The sequence below is a fragment of the Porites lutea genome, chromosome 7 (assembly GCF_958299795.1).
Source record: "Porites lutea chromosome 7, jaPorLute2.1, whole genome shotgun sequence".
In the NCBI taxonomy this organism is placed as follows: Eukaryota; Metazoa; Cnidaria; class Anthozoa; order Scleractinia; family Poritidae; genus Porites; species Porites lutea.
Genome location: NC_133207.1, coordinates 8,039,705 through 8,059,299, shown reverse-complemented (window position 1 = coordinate 8,059,299; position 19,595 = coordinate 8,039,705). Strand labels below are relative to the sequence as shown.

At 40.2% G+C, this 19,595-nt stretch overlaps 1 protein-coding gene across 1 annotated transcript in view; it reads right to left on the bottom strand.

The window, feature by feature from the left end:
• The window catches only part of LOC140943663 (MAM and fibronectin type III domain-containing protein 1-like), a 22,821-nt gene extending 3,972 nt beyond the window's left edge, over window positions 1–18,849 (bottom strand). Inside the window, exons 1-2 of the mRNA XM_073392783.1 lie at window positions 18,531–18,849; window positions 2,490–2,652 (exon numbers count right to left, since the gene is read on the bottom strand). Of these exons, the coding sequence (XP_073248884.1) occupies window positions 2,490–2,652; window positions 18,531–18,639 (272 nt within the window). The 5' untranslated portion in view covers window positions 18,640–18,849. The remainder of the gene's footprint in view (window positions 1–2,489; window positions 2,653–18,530) is intronic.
• Between the last annotated feature and the right edge of the window lie 746 nt (window positions 18,850–19,595).

Genomic DNA, 19,595 nt, shown 5'->3' with positions numbered 1-19,595 from the left:
TGTGTCAACTCATCGAGGTGACGTGATTTATTTGGAAGCTATCCGCTGACCAGTTAATTGTTTTACTAGATCGCGAACAATGTTCAACTCATACTTTCTAGCTTGGGAGCACAGGAAAACTGATAATGCACACATATTGGACATCAATGTTTTGATCAACTGACAGCTGTCAAAACAGGGTACCCGCTGAACAGTATCACTTGACCGTATCGCGGGCTCAGGTGTCGACCCATCGAGGTCAAGTATTTTTTTGAAGTTATCCGCTGGCAAATTACTAGTTTTCAAGTGATCGCAGGCTCAAGTTTAACTATTTTTCTTAATTCATATGAAATATGTTGTGATCATGTGCCGCACAATTAAAATTTTGATTTCAAACTGACTTCGGACGCGAAAATTCAGCCAGCTATTACAGGCAGGGAAGACAGTTGCTTTCCACTTTTCTCACCATGGTCACGCGTTGGTCACGCTCTACGTCCAATTTTTATGCTCTGATTGGACAAAATTTGACAGGTGAGTTCATGCGGAAAGTTTATGCAGCATCTTGAATCTTGTTTACTCTGACAGCTGAAGTTGACAGAGTTTTCAGTCAACTTGTGATGTTTTTAAGTGTCTTTTTCTGCTGGATGTTCAAAATGAAATTCAGCTGCTATCAGGAGTCTTCTGTTATTCATAGCTAGTTTGTTCGTTGGGTTTTTGGTTGAGAAATACGTCGCTTGTCAAAGTCGGAAATCCGATTTCGGATGGCATCGTTTTCGTTTTCACCTTGCTTGATGTGTAAGAGGGTTGCAAAGTCTGAAGCGATACTTGCCTTAGTTGATACCTTTCAGGAGCTGCGTCTCGAATGGTAAGCCAGAGTAATTATTGTATTTGATGTTTGTTTTTTGTATCTAATTTAATGAAGTCGAGCGTAGTTTATGCGGGTATTTAGTTTATGCACGTTTGTAAGATTTGAGACAATGATCTGACCGAGTATCAAGTTTGATATAAGCTTACAGAACATTAAAAAGCCTTTAGACAGTTTCTCACGGAAAATAGAAAGAAAACATTCCAAAGCGGAATATTTAGTTATAATTCTGGCCGTAAAAGAAAGCTTTGAGCAATTTTCTTGCCTCGAGTTCTTCTTTGAAAAAAAGCAAACACCGGGAAGCTGGCTTAAAACATAAACTTACGCTTTAAGCTTGAAGACTCAGGATTTTTAGAGACACTTTAATACTTGTCTACCTGAATGAAAATTGTTGTCCCTGTATATGTTTCACCGAATTATATTTCTTTTGTTGATTGTTAGTGGTCTCTCTTGTAATTTTAATCGCTGTGCTTATTGTTTTCAGTCGTTCAGTGAATATCGCTTGTAGGAGTATTCAGAATGCCGCGCGTTAAACCATTTTAAAATAAAAAAATAAACATAATAAATTATTTATTATGTTGGAGCTTAACTCTGTTAATGTTCATTCAAACACTCGCCACAGCTCGCACTACAAAAGTGAGAACCAGATGGCCGAAAAGGTGATTTTGGAATTTTTTTTAACGGTTTAGCTAAAAGCCACGCGAACTTCCATCGTCCTTAATATCGAATGAGTGCAATTTGTATTGCAAAATTGCGAAATACTGCTTTCTGTCCGAGGTCTGTATGATAAAAACAGTGCCTCATAGTACTGTTTCACCTCAGATGTGTTGTATGAATGATATAAAAGGTTGATTTACACGCACCCAGATTTGTTGGCAAGATTTTGCAAAGTAAACTTGTCGAACGCAAAAAATTCGGCCTGATTTTTTTTCCAGGCTTAATTAATCTACGTGATCAAGACCCATTATGGCTCTTAAATGTGATCAAAGATGATTACCAGTTTTTGGGTGTACATATGAGGCTATCAACTCGACGTAAGATTTGGTTCACTCTTGTGGTGTTTGCAAATTACTTATCTCTAACATGTCTAAAATCAGTTAGCCTTTCCCTTAAAAGCGACATAAATGTGCTCTAAAGTTAACTGAATTGTGGAATACAAGTTTATTGTTTGATTTAAATTATGAATTTATCAATGGGAGCCTCGCTTTTAGCCCTGGCTAAATCTATGTATTATATGTTTGGAAAATCGATGGAAAAAGTTACATATGTTTGGAAAATCAAGCTCTCTCGACCTTGAACCTTCGACAATGATTCAGGCAAACTTCGTGTCATTCTCACCTCTACTGATAATCCAATTCAGAAGTATTCGTCGATGTTTGGCTTTCCCTTGACAAATCCATCGGTGAATTCTCAACGGTATATTAAAAATGAGTGCTCTGATATGGCTTAGGGTCTATTATCACGATTTCGGTCTGTAACTGGTTCAACTCTACAAGGTTTTTTTTGAGTATTCCGGATACGCTTCTCACTTTCAGTTTGACGCGCGTGTCTTGTGACAGGCAAATCAGCTAAGAAATAGTATGTAATGCGCAAGTGCTTCAGCTGACTGTGTCCCTTTAAGTATCCATAAACATAGCACACTAACCTGTAATAAGACAGATACAGTTCCGGCAATGACACAAGAGCAACAGCTTGGCTTATTCCAGCATTTTGAATCTGCCAGTTGCATCGCAGAGTAATAGAACTATAGTATGAGGAACTACGCACTTGCAAGTTTCCAAACAACTCAGTTAAGACTCTTCCACAACCTGCAAATGAAACAATGTTATGCCTTACGTTAAGAAACAGCGATAAGGTACGGAAGATAATAGGCAACAACGCATCATCACCATCGTCATCGTTATCATCATTTTCATCATCATCATCATTATTATTAATATATAGATTTAACCACGACTAAAAGCGAAGCTTTCTTTAATATTTGTAGTTTACTCAAACAAGTTATAAACGAGAACGGTAGAAAAACAGCAACAATAGATCTAAAAAAACTTTGCCTGTGCAAAACACTATTTTGTAAATTTCTTTGCCGTTGTTTTTCACGACTAAAAAAACTTCCAGAAACTACCTACTAGGTAGACGTTTTGTGGAGGAAATGTTGTATGTGTCCCTGTTCACTTTTCTTTTTAACTGCCGCTCATTTTCACCTCGGTGGCCGCTAGCAGTTCTCATTTTCTCACCACCGCTATAAAATTTTCATGTATTTCTTAGAACGAAATTGGAAGATTCTTTTTTCTTTTAATTTGTATTTCTCGCTCTAGCTCTTTCTCTGCTTTTCACGTTAATGCGGATACTAAAATGTTGTCGAAAGAAATACTGGGCTTTGTTGTTGACGTTGTCCTGGCGGCCATGCGATTAACGGCCAAAACGAGCGGAGTGTTTGAAATGCGAAATTGTACCCCAGCTTACATAAAGGGGTGGGCGTACAGAACCAAAATTTCTCGGATCCATAGATAACCAGATTTTTACCCATGGTGCTCCACTATGATTATGATTATGATTCTTTTTATCATTATCATTACAATTATCATTATAATCACAGAAGCCCATCAAATGGAGCCTCCATCTCCATTAATTTCTTGAGTCAACCGTTTCCCGAGTAGATTTATAAATAGAACGGCTTGTTTCCCGCGAAAAGTGTCATATTTCCGTGAGTCTCGTATGTCACCGGGAAAAAAAATGAAGTTGCATGAGGTCGATCTCAGAAGCCCGTCCTTCGACCGTTTTCCTTTTTTACTATACGTCCATTTTTACAATTTTACAGCCCCTGGGATCTGGGCATCATGAAATAAAAGTTTTATGAATTACCGGAATGAGACTGAACATGAAGCGATGGGACAAAGACAGCAAACTGAGGATCACGGAAAGGTTGTCTTTGCGAATGTGTTTTTGTCTTTTGTTTTTTATTTTTTTTGCCGTCATACATCCCACATTTAAGCATGCACCTTGAAAAGAGTCGACGATAAGCGTTCTGTGGACGATTTGGAACATTTCGATGATCAGCGCCGAAAAAGTGCCAGGATCATTTGATTTTTGTCATCACCGAGGAGTGGATTTCGCCAGTTAATGACCGCGTGCAAAAGCGATGACCTAAGTAGCAACTAACGAGGAATGCTTCAGTTCCGAAATTTGAGAAATTGCGGTCTTCCTTTACAACTTACTTGTATCACCATGAGAGTTGCCTGATAAAACTGGCACTTGAAAAGTTGAACATAAGACAACAGTTGCTCGACCGTGAAGCTAACTCAAAAGTAACTTGCTAACGGAGGAATTTGTGACATCGCGCTCCAGTCCAAAGACCCACTTATCTCAAGAAAAACAAAACGGATTGTATCTGCGCCAAAAGAATAATGACTGACTAAAACGACAATTTTCAGCAGTTAATGTAGAAGTTTAGGCTCAATTCTTTCCTTCGAATTCGCATCTGTAGATCATTTTTTTGCGATAAAACAATGGCTGGGCCCGGCGTTACAAAACATAGCAGGGAATCATCACGCTAGCTGACGGACAAAACAACCACAAGGACTATAAGTATTTATTCAGATAAAGGAATTTCGGAAAAAAAAACCTTGAAAAACTAGAAATTTGATTAATATTGAGTCATTTTGCAGAAATAAGAACCTTAATTAACGCTCCAAAAAATTGGCTAAAGAAAACGAATCCCGTCACAACTACAGACTGCAGGTAGTAGTTAATCATTATGCATGTAACAGAGGAGCTTCATGGCCTCTTAATGTGAGACAAGAAACCAAAATTAAGATTAACATAGTTAGAGTTTAAAACTCTCCACAGTATAATCTACCCGCTAGAAAGAAAAGAAAGAAAATCTCTGACGGATGAAAACGCTAAAGTCACGTTTCACTAGCTTATGATTGTGTTTGGCCTGTCAACACCGAATTTCCTACTGTTTGATGAAGTACAATAGCAGTGTCATTTCGTCGTTGTGATTGGCTCTTCCCACCGTCGGCACGCGAAGTCTCCCCTGGGAACCGTTCTAATCATAAACCTACTCGGGAAAGGGTTGACTCCAAGGGCTTGTATGGGAGATGGAGGCTCCATTTGATGGGCTCCTGTAATCATCATCGTCGTCATCGTCATCATCATTATTACTATTATTATTATTATTATTATTACTATTATCATTATTATTGTTATTATTATTATTATTATTATTATTATTATTACTATTATTAATTGAGAAGAGTGGTTATCTATTAGTATTATTAAGAAGTATGGTTAACTAGTGAATGGATCAAAGAGCTGGCTAATTGTTAAGTTGGGCGTCCTTGCAGATGAACATGAGGAAAAGAGGGTGTTTGGAGATGAGGTCCATATTACAACTGAAGGTCAGCGCCACTTAGGGGCCGTCATCGGATCTCAAGAGTTCAAAGATCAATATTATCGGAAAGGTTCTTAGATGGAAAGGAGAATTCGAAGCACTATCTGAGATAGAAAGGAGCCAGCCTCATGCAGCCTACACTGTTTTCACGAAGGGTTACAAATCCAAGTTTACCTATTTCATGCGCACAATAGAGTCGTTTGAAGATTACGTTGACTCTATCCAAGAAGCGATCGACGACTTACTTCTCCCAACACTATTCGGTCAAAGGAGCCTCTTCCTAGTGATCTGCGTCAGCTCGTTACTTTGACACCCGCTCAAGGAGGACTAGGTGTACCCGACTTACGGTTTGAAGCTCCACAGCAGTTTCCTGCTTCTACGTCAATAACAGCACCGCACGTAGATTCTATTACCATACAGAGCATGTTCATGGTGGCAGGCGAGAATTCCACGGAGGAGTTAAAAAGACAACATCAAACCTTGACTAAAATCGAGAATGGAAAGTATTGATTCCACTCTACCCTCGGTCAGTTAACCAATCTAGAGACAAGGGTGCGAGCTCATGGCCATAACAGGCCAGAGCCCCGATTTTAAGTACTAGGCGACTTTGAAAGACGCGTGCCTCACATATTTGTGGCGGATTAGAATGCCGGCTTGGCCAGAGGACCTTTGTTTAAAACATGGCGGGATACTCGCAGCTTAAGGCAAGCATGTGCCTTGTAGCTGTCAACATAATGCTTTTTAATTACATTCTGTCATAATTAGCGAAACTCGATCTATGTTTGATTGAAAGTAATTGTACAAATCTGGTACCAGATAAACCGCTTTTAAAAAACAAAACAACAAAACTAGTTTATGGTTATTTCTCATTAATTTCACTTATCAAAACAAATATTTACTTTTATCAGTTTTCCCGTTTCTTTCAAAACATCCTTCATTTCTGGGCGTTTCACTGTAGTCAATGAAAGACACGTTTTATCGGTCTTCTTTTACGCGGGAATATCAAAATTTCTACCTTTCAAAACGCGATGAACCAAAGCTCGCGGGGTACCAAGGCGCCAAAGGCACACGATGCAGTCCCGGTGTTTTGTGAGCACCCGTTAAGAATATTGAACGCCAAAACTATCAAGTTTTGGTACAGCGAGAGGCAGCTAGTTTCTGTACCCAAAGGTTAGTGCATGGACTGGCTATCGAAAGAAAATAAAAGGGATGCTTGCCCAATGGATAGTAGGCCTAACTACGCAAATAAATGTCTCCTTGCATCCTTGTCTGCGAGGTTAGTACTAAATTTACACTCTAGAATACATTACACAACTCAATCAGCAACACTTTTCAAGTAGAATTGGCGATCAGTGTGGGCAATTTATATTTCTAAGGGACGTCCGTCGCACAAAGGCTTAACGCGCGGGGGTTTTTAGTCAACATAAGAGTTTCCTCACAATCGACCCAGTTAGAGTGCGATACTGTGCGCGAGCACTTTGCCTACAACTGGCAATAAGCTGAATAAACCGGAAGCTGAACACCATGAATAAGTTACTAAATTACATCGCTCAGGTTTTTTTCCTTTTTTTTCAAGTACCGGAGGGGTTTTTCGCGCATTCTGTTGCGCAGTTTGGCAGTGATATACCGAGCATCAGACAGGTAACGCGCCGAAGCCACCATTTTACTCTTCTTCTACCAAACAGTTTTCCTGCAATGGTCTTAGTACTGGTCCCGTTGCCGAAACCTTGCACGAGCAAGATACGGTAATCGAGAGTCGAGAATCCAGAATCGATATTGTACTCGGGACAAGAAAAGGTCGTCGTCCAAGGAACAACTGATGCAATGCAAGAGCTTCAAGCTGCTGAGAATCGCCAATTCTGGATTACAAGCAGTGAAGGAACTCCTGAGAAGCGTCCAAATTATAAATGAACTTTGGAGGCCAGTCAGCCACAGTGATTGTCGCACCACGCATAAAGTAGAATAAATCTGTTAGCCTGGTCTTGTCTTTGCCACAAATCACGTAAAACTATAAAGAAGGTACCACTATGAACCCTGGAAAATGAAAATTCAATAATACTATGGTTGACGACTGACAGTTTAAAAGAGAGACAACCTTCACCTCAAAATCTTGGGCGCGCCGCCTGTAAGCTCTGAGGGAGAGGGAAGCCCCATAATTTGGCCTATTACAAAAACAAATGACACTACAAAAATAACCTACAATTATAATTTCAAAAGGGAGACTACCATCACCTCAGAAACTTGGGCGCGCCGCCTGTAAGCTCTGAGGGAGAGGGTAGCCCCATAATTTGGCCTATTTCAAAACAAATGTCAGTACAAAGATGACCTACAATAATAATTTGGATAATGACCGACATTTCAAAAGAGAGACTACCATCACCTCAGAATCTTGGGCGCGCCGCCTGTAAGTTCTGAGGCAGAGGGTAGCCCCATAATTTGGCCTATTTCAGAAACAAATGACACTACAAAAATGACCTACAAAAATTATTTGGATTATGACCGACATTTCAAAAGAGAGACTACCTTCACCTCAGAATCTTGGGCGCGCCGCCTGTAAGCTCTTAGGGAGAGGGTAGCCCCATAATTCGACCTATTTGAGAAACAAATGACAATACAAAAATAACCTACAATAACCTACAATAATAATTTGTATAATGACCGACATTTCAAAAGAGAGACTACCATCACCTCAGAATCTTGGGCGCGCCGCCTGTAACCTCTGAGGGAGAGGGAAGCCCCATAATTCGACCTATTTCAGAAACAGATGACAACACAAAAATAACCTACAATAATAATTTGGATAAATAAACGACATTTTAAAAGAGAGACTACCATCACCTCAGAATCTTGGGCGCGCCGCCTGTAAGCTCTGAGGGAGAGGGAAGCCCCATAATTTGGCCTATTTCAGAAACAAATGACAATACAAAAATAACCTACAATAATAATTTGGATAAATGACCGACATTTTAAAAGAGAGACTACCATCACCTCAGAAACTTGGGCGCGCTGCCTGTAAGCTCTGAGGGAGAGGGTAGCCCCATAATTCGACCTATTTCAGAAACAGATGACAACACAAAAATAACCTACAATAATAATTTGGATAAATAAACGACATTTTAAAAGAGAGACTACCATCACCTCAGAATCTTGGGCGCGCCGCCTGTAACCTCTGAGGGAGAGGGAAGCCCCATAATTCGACCTATTTCAGAAACAGATGACAACACAAAAATAACCTACAATAATAATTTGGATAAATAAACGACATTTTAAAAGAGAGACTACCATCACCTCAGAATCTTGGGCGCGCCGCCTGTAAGCTCTGAGGGAGAGGGAAGCCCCATAATTTGGCCTATTTCAGAAACAAATGACACTACAAAAATCACCTACAAAAATTATTTGGATTATGACCGACATTTCAAAAGAGAGACTACCATCACCTCAGAATCTTGGGCGCGCCGCCTGTAAGCTCTGAGGGAGAGGGAAGCCCCATAATTTGGCCTATTTCAAAACAAATGACAGTACAAAGATGACCTACAATAATAATTTGGATAATGACCGACATTTCAAAAGAGAGACTACCATCACCTCAGAATCTTGGGCGCGCCGCCTGTAAGCTCTGAGGGAGAGGGAAGCCCCATAATTTGGCCTATTTCAGAAACAAATGACAATACAAAAATAACCTGCAATAATAATTTGGATAAATGACCGACATTTTAAAAGAGAGACTACCATCACCTCAGAAACTTGGGCGCGCTGCCTGTAAGCTCTGAGGGAGAGGGTAGCCCCATAATTTGGCCTATTTCAAAACAAATGACAGTACAAAGATGACCTACAATAATAATTTGGATAATGACCGACATTTCAAAAGAGAGACTATTATCACCTCAGAATCTTGGGCGCGCCGCCTGTAAGCTCTGAGGGAGAGGGTAGCCCCATAATTTGGCCTATTTCGAAACAAATGACAGTACAAAGATGACCTACAATAATAATTTGGATAATAACCGACATTTCAAAAGAGAGACTACCATCACCTCAGAATCTTGGGCGCGCCGCCTGTAAGTTCTGAGGGAGAGGGTAGCCCCATAATTTGGCCTATTTCAGAAACAAATGACACTACCAAAATCACCTACAAAAATTATTTGGATTATGACCGACATTTCAAAAGAGAGACTACCATCACCTCAGAATCTTGGGCGCGCCGCCTGTAAGCTCTGAGGGAGAGGGAAGCCCCATAATTTGGCCTATTTCAGAAACAAATGACAATACAAAAATAACCTACAATAATAATTTGGATAAATGACCGACATTTTAAAAGAGAGACTACCATCACCTCAGAAACTTGGGCGCGCTGCCTGTAAGCTCTGAGGGAGAGGGTAGCCCCATAATTCGACCTATTTCAGAAACAGATGACAACACAAAAATAACCTACAATAATAATTTGGATAAATAAACGACATTTTAAAAGAGAGACTACCATCACCTCAGAATCTTGGGCGCGCCGCCTGTAACCTCTGAGGGAGAGGGAAGCCCCATAATTCGACCTATTTCAGAAACAGATGACAACACAAAAATAACCTACAATAATAATTTGGATAAATAAACGACATTTTAAAAGAGAGACTACCATCACCTCAGAATCTTGGGCGCGCCGCCTGTAAGCTCTGAGGGAGAGGGAAGCCCCATAATTTGGCCTATTTCAGAAACAAATGACAATACAAAAATAACCTACAATAATAATTTGGATAAATGACCGACATTTTAAAAGAGAGACTACCATCACCTCAGAAACTTGGGCGCGCTGCCTGTAAGCTCTGAGGGAGAGGGTAGCCCCATAATTCGACCTATTTCAGAAACAGATGACAACACAAAAATAACCTACAATAATAATTTGGATAAATAAACGACATTTTAAAAGAGAGACTACCATCACCTCAGAATCTTGGGCGCGCCGCCTGTAACCTCTGAGGGAGAGGGAAGCCCCATAATTCGACCTATTTCAGAAACAGATGACAACACAAAAATAACCTACAATAATAATTTGGATAAATAAACGACATTTTAAAAGAGAGACTACCATCACCTCAGAATCTTGGGCGCGCCGCCTGTAACCTCTGAGGGAGAGGGAAGCCCCATAATTCGACCTATTTCAGAAACAGATGACAACACAAAAATAACCTACAATAATAATTTGGATAAATAAACGACATTTTAAAAGAGAGACTACCATCACCTCAGAATCTTGGGCGCGCCGCCTGTAAGCTCTGAGGGAGAGGGAAGCCCCATAATTTGGCCTATTTCAGAAACAAATGACACTACAAAAATCACCTACAAAAATTATTTGGATTATGACCGACATTTCAAAAGAGAGACTACCATCACCTCAGAATCTTGGGCGCGCCGCCTGTAAGCTCTGAGGGAGAGGGAAGCCCCATAATTTGGCCTATTTCAAAACAAATGACAGTACAAAGATGACCTACAATAATAATTTGGATAATGACCGACATTTCAAAAGAGAGACTACCATCACCTCAGAATCTTGGGCGCGCCGCCTGTAAGCTCTGAGGGAGAGGGAAGCCCCATAATTTGGCCTATTTCAGAAACAAATGACAATACAAAAATAACCTGCAATAATAATTTGGATAAATGACCGACATTTTAAAAGAGAGACTACCATCACCTCAGAAACTTGGGCGCGCTGCCTGTAAGCTCTGAGGGAGAGGGTAGCCCCATAATTTGGCCTATTTCAAAACAAATGACAGTACAAAGATGACCTACAATAATAATTTGGATAATGACCGACATTTCAAAAGAGAGACTATTATCACCTCAGAATCTTGGGCGCGCCGCCTGTAAGCTCTGAGGGAGAGGGTAGCCCCATAATTTGGCCTATTTCGAAACAAATGACAGTACAAAGATGACCTACAATAATAATTTGGATAATAACCGACATTTCAAAAGAGAGACTACCATCACCTCAGAATCTTGGGCGCGCCGCCTGTAAGTTCTGAGGGAGAGGGTAGCCCCATAATTTGGCCTATTTCAGAAACAAATGACACTACCAAAATCACCTACAAAAATTATTTGGATTATGACCGACATTTCAAAAGAGAGACTACCATCACCTCAGAATCTTGGGCGCGCCGCCTGTAAGCTCTGAGGGAGAGGGTGGCCCTATAATTTGGGAATTTGGCCTATTAAGTAAAAAACAAGTAACAATACAAAGGTAACCTGTAATAATAATTTTTGGATTATGATTGACATTTCAAGGAGGCTAAAATGACTGATATGGAAACCATACTGTATCTGTGACGTTGATTATACAGATCGCCCAAGCGAACTCGAAGATGTTGAAGTGGAAGCTAGAATATCTGGAGTAATTCAGCGTCTTGGGCTCCTGCCAGCGAATAAGATTTTGGCGGGATTTTGGACAGTGCTTGGCGGGCTTTTTGATTTGTCACTGGAGGCACATCGACGCTTACATCGTCTTAAGCCAGAGAAAAAAGAGTTGAATCCTTCGCCGTTTGATAAAAAAGGTCGTCCACTGAACCAGATAATCGATCTTGCTGTTCCTCAAGGAGATGTGAAGTAGAGCTCGAGCTCTCGCATTCGTTTACACTGGCGACTAAAAAATGTGCATTGTTAACGGCTTTTCTCAAATGTCAAATAGAGAAGATTTAAAAATTTCTTTGGTCAGGGTCTTTTCCACGCAGAGTTCCTTCCAAACCGGAGAAAGATGTGCCAGCAGCGAGTGTATTCCTACTTGTGGGTCCACAGTAAAACCTCGATACGCCGACTCGCCGTTTTCGCTTCGAAGGTCACCAATGTTGACACGGCATACTACTCTTGAAAGAAGTTAAATAAGCCATCGGAGCACTATTTTCTTAAAAGAAAGCACTTGAAAAGCCACTGACAGCGTATCAAGCCTATTTAAATCCAAATGTGGCGAGAGAACTGTAGTTATCAATTGCGAAGCCAGCCGCGAAGATCGACTCCGACCGTGAAATGAATTTATAATCCCAAATAGTCTGATCAAATTTCGCGTTTCCTTGAGATGTCTGGTTCGTTTAATCAGAAGTACAAAGTTCCTTGACAGGCAATGTGTCCGGCGCTCTTCAAAGGTGTCTGGAGGAATGCTTAAAACTAATTACGAAAGTAACGCTTGTCTGTTATTGGAAACCGATCTGCGGTGGTTGCTGTGGAGATTAGGCCTCCTCCTGCGCGCACTAAAATCGGGGCTCTGGCCTGTTATGTACCGCAGTGCTTCTTGTCGATCAAGGCTTACTGCTGAATAAAAAAGAATTCAGAGCGAGACTCTCTGGGTTTAAGGTATAATATGACCCTGTCCGACTTACCAAGCAAGTGTGTTTTTGGTGAGAAGTATACCGTCTGCCATGTCATGTCATGGGGAGGCATTACAAGCCGCAGGCTCGATTTTCGGGAGATTGCGACGTTCAACGTCGCAATCTTCGCATATTTCTGAAGGGCGAGGCGCCAAGTCTATTGTTTTGAACCAAGGGTTATATTACATCAAGAGACCCTGAGCCTTTCTTAAAGCTGTCAACAATGTTCGTTTTATTGAGCAATCTTTCATCTTCGACACTTAATCCAGTTTATCTTAAGTGGACACCCCACCTAGTTGCTATTCACGTGCACTATCGAAAGCATAATATCAAATAGACTTCAAAAATTTTGCATTGGAGCTTCACTCTTCGTCTTTAATTTTAGCCGACCCACTCAATAAACAATAAAGAAGAACAATATTACCGAAAAATAATTACAACTGAGAACTTGATGAATAAACAATGAAAACAACAACTCAATTATCTCTCAGGGAGATCACCCGCCAAAGCAGATACCCGCGAGGTTTGTTCGGTTTCAACATAGACGGAGGAAATTTTTACATCGCTAGTATAAATCTGGCCTTATTGTCACATTTGATCGAAGAGAAATATTTACGCAAAAAAAAAACTGTCACAGTTCACAAATGATTTAGACATTATCTTAATATTTTACCTTAAACTGTCGAAATTAAAGTATTTCCGCCCGCGGACAAAACTAGCTTTTTTCCGGTTTCCGGTGTACATCAAACACAGGCATCACGCTGAATATTATCCAGACTGAGAGCCGTAGATCAGAAAAAAAATCACAATTACTAAATTTCACTTTTGAAACCAACACCACTTGTCGTAAGATTGGGCGCATCGCATAAGAGCTAAAGACTTAAGAGGGAGAGAAAATAAAAATCTACTGAGTTATACACACTAACAAAAACAAACTATGAACAAAAACAACAACTCTGTAACGACTAGCTAAAACACGATCGATTCAAGCTGTGACTTACTTTATTCTTTATCACAGCTTCTTAAGAATGGGCGCGCTGCCTGTAAGCCATTAGGAAGAGGAGAGACAAATCTACCGAATTATACAAACTAAAGCAATGTAAAAAAGCTGCATTTACTAGCTAAAACACGATCGATTTTAGATATGTGCTATTCACTTTAAGAAAATTTCCCTTCACCTCTTAAACTTGGGCGCGCCGCCTGTAAGCCAAAAGGGAGAGGAGAGAATAATCTACTGATTTACCAAACTAACACAGCGTATAAAAACTGCAATTGGCTAAGTAGTAAAACATGATCGACTCAAACTACGAATGTTTCAATTTAAAAAAATCTCTCTTCACCTCTAACACTTGGGCGCGCCGCCTGGAAGCCAAGGGGGGGAGGAAAGAGTAACCAAACTAACACAGCGTATGAAAACTGCAATTGGCTAGTTAGTAAAACATGGTCTGTTCAGGCTACGAGTTTTTTACCGTTGAAAAAAATCTCTCTTCACCTCTTAAACTTGGGCGCGCCGCCTGTAACCTAAGAGGGAGAGGAGAGAAAAAAATACTGAATTATCCGAACTAACAACGCATGAAAATAGCAATTGGCTAGCTAGCTAAAACATGACGATTCAATCTACGAGTTTTTTACCTTAAAAAATCTCTCTATTCACCTCTTAAACTTGGGCGTGCCGCCTGTAAGCCAAGAGGGTGAGGAGAGAATAATCCACTGAATTATCCAAACTAACAGAGCGCATGAAAACTGCAATTGGCTAGGTAGTAAAACATGATCGATTCAAGCTACGAGTTTTTTACCGTTGAAAAAAATCTCTCTTCACCTGTTAAACTTGGGCGCGCCGCCTGTAAGCTAAGACGGAGAGGAGAGAATAACTTACTGAATTATCCGAACTAACACAGCGTATAAAAACTGCAATAGGCTAGCTAGTAAAACATGATTGACTTAAGCTACGAATATTTCAATTTAAAAAAATCTCTCTTCACCTCTAACACTTGGGCGCGGCGCCTGGAAGCCAAGGGGGGGAGGAAAGAGTAACCAAACTAACACAGCGTATGAAAACTGCAATTGGCTAGCTAGTAAAACATGGTCTATTCAGGCTACGAGCTTTTTGCCCTTGAAAAAAATCTCTCTTCACCTCTTAAACTTGGGCGCGCCGCCTGTAAACTAAGATGGAGAGGAGAGAAAAATTTACTGAATTATCCGAACTAACAACGCATGAAAACTGCAATTGGCTAGCTAGCTAAAACATGACGATTCAATCTACGAGTTTTTTACCTTAAAAAATCTCTCTATTCACCTCTTAAACATGGGCGAGCCGCCCGTAAGCCAAGAGGGAGAGGAGAGAATAATCCACTGAATTATCCAAACTAACATAGCGCATGAAAACTGCAATTGGCTAGGTAGTAAAACATGATCGATTCAAGCTACGAGTTTTTTACCGTTGACAAAAATCTCTCTTCACCTGTTAAACTTGGGCTCGCCGCCTGTAAGCTAAGACGGAGAGGAGAGAATAACCTACTGAATTATCCGAACTAACACAGCGTATAAAAACTGCAATAGGCTAGCTAGTAAAACATGATTGACTTAAGCTACGAATATTTCAATTTAAAAAAATCTCTCTTCACCTCTAACACTTGGGCGCGGCGCCTGGAAGCCAAGGGGGGGAGGAAAGAGTAACCAAACTAACACAGCGTATGAAAACTGCAATTGGCTAGTTAGTAAAACATGGTCTATTCAGGCTACGAGCTTTTTGCCCTTGAAAAAAATCTCTCTTCACCTCTTAAACTTGGGCGCGCCGCCTGTAAACTAAGATGGAGAGGAGAGAAAAATTTACTGAATTATCCGAACTAACAACGCATGAAAACTGCAATTGGCTAGCTAGCTAAAACATGACGATTCAATCTACGAGTTTTTTACCTTAAAAAATCTCTCTTCACTTCTTAAACTTGGGCGAGCCGCCCGTAAGCCAAGAGGGAGAGGAGAGAATAATCCACTGAATTATCCAAACTAACATAGCGCATGAAAACTGCAATTGGCTAGGTAGTAAAACATGATCGATTCAAGGTACGAGTTTTTTACTCTTGAAAAAATCTCTCTTCACTTCTTAAACTTGGGCGCGCCGCCTGTAAGCTAAGAGGGAGAGGAGAGAATAACCTACTGAATTATCCGAACTAACACAGCGTATAAAAACTGCAATAGGCTAGCTAGTAAAACATGATCGACTCAAGCTAAGAGTGTTTCAATTTAAATAAATCTCTCTTCACCTCTTAAACTTGGGCGTGCCGCCTGGAAGCCAAGAGGGAGAGGAGAGAGTAACCAAACTAACACAGCGTAAGAAAACTACAATTGGCTAGCTAGTAAAACATGGTCTATTCAGGCTACGAGCTTTTTGCCCTTGAAAAAAATCTCTCTTCACCTCTTAAACTTGGGCGCGCCGCCTGTAAGCTAAGAGGGAGAGGAGAGAAAAATTTACTGAATTAACCAAACTAACATAGCTCATGAAAACTGCAATCGGCTAGGTAGTAAAACATGATCGATTCAAGCTACGAGTTTTTTCCCCTTTAAAAAATCTCTCTTCACTTCTTAAACTTGGGCGCGCCGCCTGTAAGCTAAGAGGGAGAGGAGAGAATAACCTACTGAATTATCCAAACTAACACAGCGTAAGAAAACTACAATTGGCTAGCTAGTAAAACATGGTCTATTCAGGCTACGAGCTTTTTGCCCTTGAAAAAAATCTCTCTTCACCTCTTAAAACTTGGGCGTGCCGCCTGGAATCCAAGAGGGAGAGGAGAGAGTAACCAAACTAACACAGCGTAAGAAAACTACAATTGGCTAGCTAGTAAAACATGGTCTATTCAGGCTACGAGCTTTTTGCCCTTGAAAAAAATCTCTCTTCACCTCTTAAACTTGGGCGCGCCGCCTGTAAGCTAAGAGGGAGAGGAGAGAAAGATTTACTGAATTATCTAAACTAACACAGCGCATGAAAACTGCAATTGGCTAGCTAGCTAAAACATGACGATTCAATCTACGAGTTTTTTACCTTAAAAAATCTCTCCTTTCACCTCTTAAACTTGGGCGTGCCGCTTGAAGCTAAGAGGGAGAGGAGAGAAAAATTTACTGAATTATCCAAACTAAAATAGCGCATGAAAACTGCAATCGGCTAGCTAGTAAAACATGATCGATTCAAGCTACGAGTTTTTTACCCTTGAAAAAAATCTCTCTTCACTTCTTAAACTTGGGCGCGCCGCCTGTAAGCTAAGAGGGAGAGGAGAGAATAACCTACTGAATTATCCGAACTAACACAGGATATGAAAATTGCAATTGGCTAGCTAAAACACGATCGATTTAAAGATCCGAGTTCTTTTTACTTAAAAAAGCTCTCTTCACAAAATGCGTTCCTATAATCCATTCCTCGAAATTTGGATCTGTAAATCACTTTCGGTGAAAATTTAACATCGTGCAGAAAATACTAAACGAGCTGGGCCCAGCGTGACATAAATTGAAGGAAATCATCACATTCACGGACAAAAGAATATCGCCTTTAGCTATTCAGATCCAGGAGGCACTTTGGAGAAGACTAAACAACCTAAAACTCTTATTTAGCCGCAAAGGAAGAGATTTACGTTTCAAAAGAGCTCGAAGAAAGTGCTCTTGCATCAGAGGACAAATTATGCCGACCAGAAACAATAACCGCAGAAATCAATATGCGTGTCATGACCTCTCAGTATGAAACAAGCGGCAAAAGTCACATTTACTCATTCAAAGAGTAGAACCCAGAATATAATATACCCACCAGAGAAAACAATTTTTGGAACAAGCAGCATTTTGGCACGAGGTAAAAGTCGTGTGTTGCCTACCAGCCCCCTTTTTACACTCTGTTAGATGGTTCGAGCATTTTGGCGGGATCACGGCTCTTTTGGCGCGTGTTGTAAATGCCCTTTGAATTATCATATTTGTGCGTCGTTATTGTATAGTGATCGAGGATATACACAATACCAAAGGCAAGCAAATATTTTCCTCAGTTTTCCTCAGTGTCGTCAAACCGGCTTCACCGATGTGCTCGAACTCCGCATGCGAGAGCCATAACAAGCTGCCCCTCTACCTTTTAAATAATAAAGGTCTCTCTTACCTTATATCGGCGAACACAGTTTCTGTCCTTCGGACACAATGCGCAATAACATCCAGAACTCTTCACGTTGAACTTTTGAAACCATTTCGGCGACAATATGTAACTTACCAGGTAACGTACCGAATAATTATTACTTTGGAGGGTTCGAATTCGACCTTCATAAAGCGCTAGATTTTGCCTTTCGCTTAAGAAACGAAAAAAATATTTCTTTTTTTTTCCAAGACTTGCACCAAGACCCTTTTTTAACACCAACCATGAATTCAAGTATTTTCATTAAGTGATTTTGACGAGAACCATAGCTGAGTTAAAATATCTCGCTCCGATGGTATAAATTCGGCGCGCAGAAGACAAGCTCTGATATTTGACGCAAATTTGTGTCCTGTCCTAAAATGAGTTTATTGACAGATGAACTGACAGAAAGCGATTAAAGTGCACACCTGAGGTGCGCAAGGAAATGTGTCGAGACTAACGCCTTGTAGTACAATAGTGGAATTTAAATTGGTCATATGACGACTGCCGCTTAAAAGCTAGCCAAGCGTGTGTCCGCTAATTTTAAAAAGTCGATAATGGCGTGAGCTTGTAAATTAGTGTTTTAGATCTTTTAATATTTTTATTTCATCAAAATTTTAGTCTATGATAGTGGAATGTAAATTGGTCATATGTTTGTAATAAAAATGTCTCCTTATTATTATTATTATTATTATTATTATTATTATTATTATTATTATTATTATTATTATTATTATTATCATTATTATGAGCATCATTGCCGTAACTATACATATCACGCAGTAAGTGTCCCCTACAAAAAATCTGCATTACCTGTCATTATGGACATCCAATTTGAGCGTGGTCCTTCGCCTTTAGACGTAAAAGCTGCGACTGCTATTTGGTAAGCTCTGGCTTCCTTTAGGTCCTTTAATATCACCATAGTAACGTCAGCACTGCTAGTGTTGACACTCTTACCCAAATACGGGTCGTAATAATAATAATAATAATATCTGGAGGTGCGGTATTCCCTATAGTAGACTCTGTACCCAAGGAGTCGTCCATGAGCGTGATGCTGGGACAGTGGATTCCACTGTACTTTCACCTCAGTCTCCTCTAAGTTTGAAAGTCGGACATTTGATGGAGCTTTGCTGGGAACTAATAAAAACGAAGTTTATAAAAGATCAAAAATTGTATTTGTTACCCTTGTCATGCAAAATTAAGCAAATCAATCACCAACAATTTTCTGTTCTAAAGTCCGAAACGACGTAGCTAAATCAATGTGGCCGCAGTATTAAGATTTATTACCCACTACAGAGCTGTGGGCGCTAAGCATTTATTGGGGATAAAAGTGTCGTCAAGGTTTAAAATAGAACAACATCTTTAAGTAATACACGTACCCCCTTCGTCTGTCCATGCTGTGATCTCTCTGCTATTGTAGGCATTCCCACTGTAATTTACACCAACAACAGATAACCGATATTCCCTGTACGCCGTTAGTCCAGAGAACACGTGGGAAGTAGTATTTCCTGGGACAATGTAACCGTTTACGATATTACCATATGAGTTTTTGACGACTACAGGGTAATAACTTATTCGTTGACCAACGAGTGTTTGCAGGTTTTGCCAGGAGAATCGGATGCTTGTTGTGGTAGTGTTGTCAATGGAAACACTCCAGTTAGGTGGTAGAAATGCTAAAATAAATAAATAAATAAATAAAAACGAAGAACAAATCTATGTATGAAACTAATAAAAGAAGCCCTGCCGGGGGGGGGGGATATATATGTCGCTCGTCTGCTCTCGTGTCGGTGTTTATAAATGCTTCACGTCGGTGTCGTAAATTGAACGAAAATGGAAATTCTTTGTCTTTGTTGGAATTTTAGAAATGGGGGATAGCGA